Source organism: Loa loa (genome assembly GCF_000183805.2).
Source record: "Loa loa unplaced genomic scaffold supercont3.4317, whole genome shotgun sequence".
In the NCBI taxonomy this organism is placed as follows: Eukaryota; Metazoa; Nematoda; class Chromadorea; order Rhabditida; family Onchocercidae; genus Loa; species Loa loa.
The window spans coordinates 1-784 of record NW_018112493.1 but is presented as its reverse complement, the minus strand read 5'-3'; the positions used below and the strand labels follow the sequence as shown (position 1 = coordinate 784).

At 31.9% G+C, this 784-nt stretch overlaps 1 protein-coding gene across 1 annotated transcript; it reads left to right on the top strand.

Moving 5' to 3' along the window:
* Positions 1-222: 222 nt before the first annotated feature.
* LOAG_19272 (hypothetical protein) lies at positions 223-392 on the top strand (the record flags this gene model as incomplete). Its single annotated transcript, XM_020451924.1, has 1 exon — positions 223-392. A coding segment is annotated over one exon (168 nt), but the record flags the coding sequence as incomplete, so codon positions are not given.
* Positions 393-784: the final 392 nt, after the last annotated feature.

Here is a 784-nt window from a genome sequence, read left to right as displayed (position 1 = left end):
TATATATATATATATATATTATTATTATATTTATTTATTATTATATATTATTATATATATATATATATATATATATATATATATATATATATATATATATATATATATTTAATATATACATTTTTTTTGAAGAAATTTCTTTGCAAGTAAATTTGCTGGAACATTTTTGATATAATTTATCTCCTTTCAGGCTTTTGCCACAAATGTGGCCATTTCGTCAGAATGGCGCATGTACGCACCATTGAAGAAATCGCAGCCATGATGGAGCTCCATTCTTCGGAATGGTGCCCTAAAGCCACGAAGGCTGTTGTCAGCGAAAGAGCTGCGAAGCGGCGAAGGCTCGAGCTGGTGGGTAGAAATAATGAGACGGAGTACTATTATATTCCTGGTAGGTGGAGCTCTTTTTTTTTCAAAATTATGCCGAGTGTGAGAAACTATATTCTTTAATGTTAACTTATTCTTGCCAAACCTTGTTTTTATTTCAGGTGGGCAATGATAACAGTAGTTCTAGTTCTATCCATGCCGCAACCAAAGGATAAGTTGTATGCAGCCATCTCTATCCAAACTTCGTCGGTCTCCTATCGCTTCAATACCAAATTTCTCCTCATCACGCAGGTAGCTTCACTCATTTTTCTACTACTATGATCTGGTTTAGTTTTTTTCGAAATTCTTCAAAGTGGCTTTATTAGTTTCTTTATTGTTTTTGTTTATATACGAAGTTGTTAATTGTCTGTTTTGAATTACTAATTTTTCAAGTGCTTTGCTATTTTTTGAAAAAATTCAC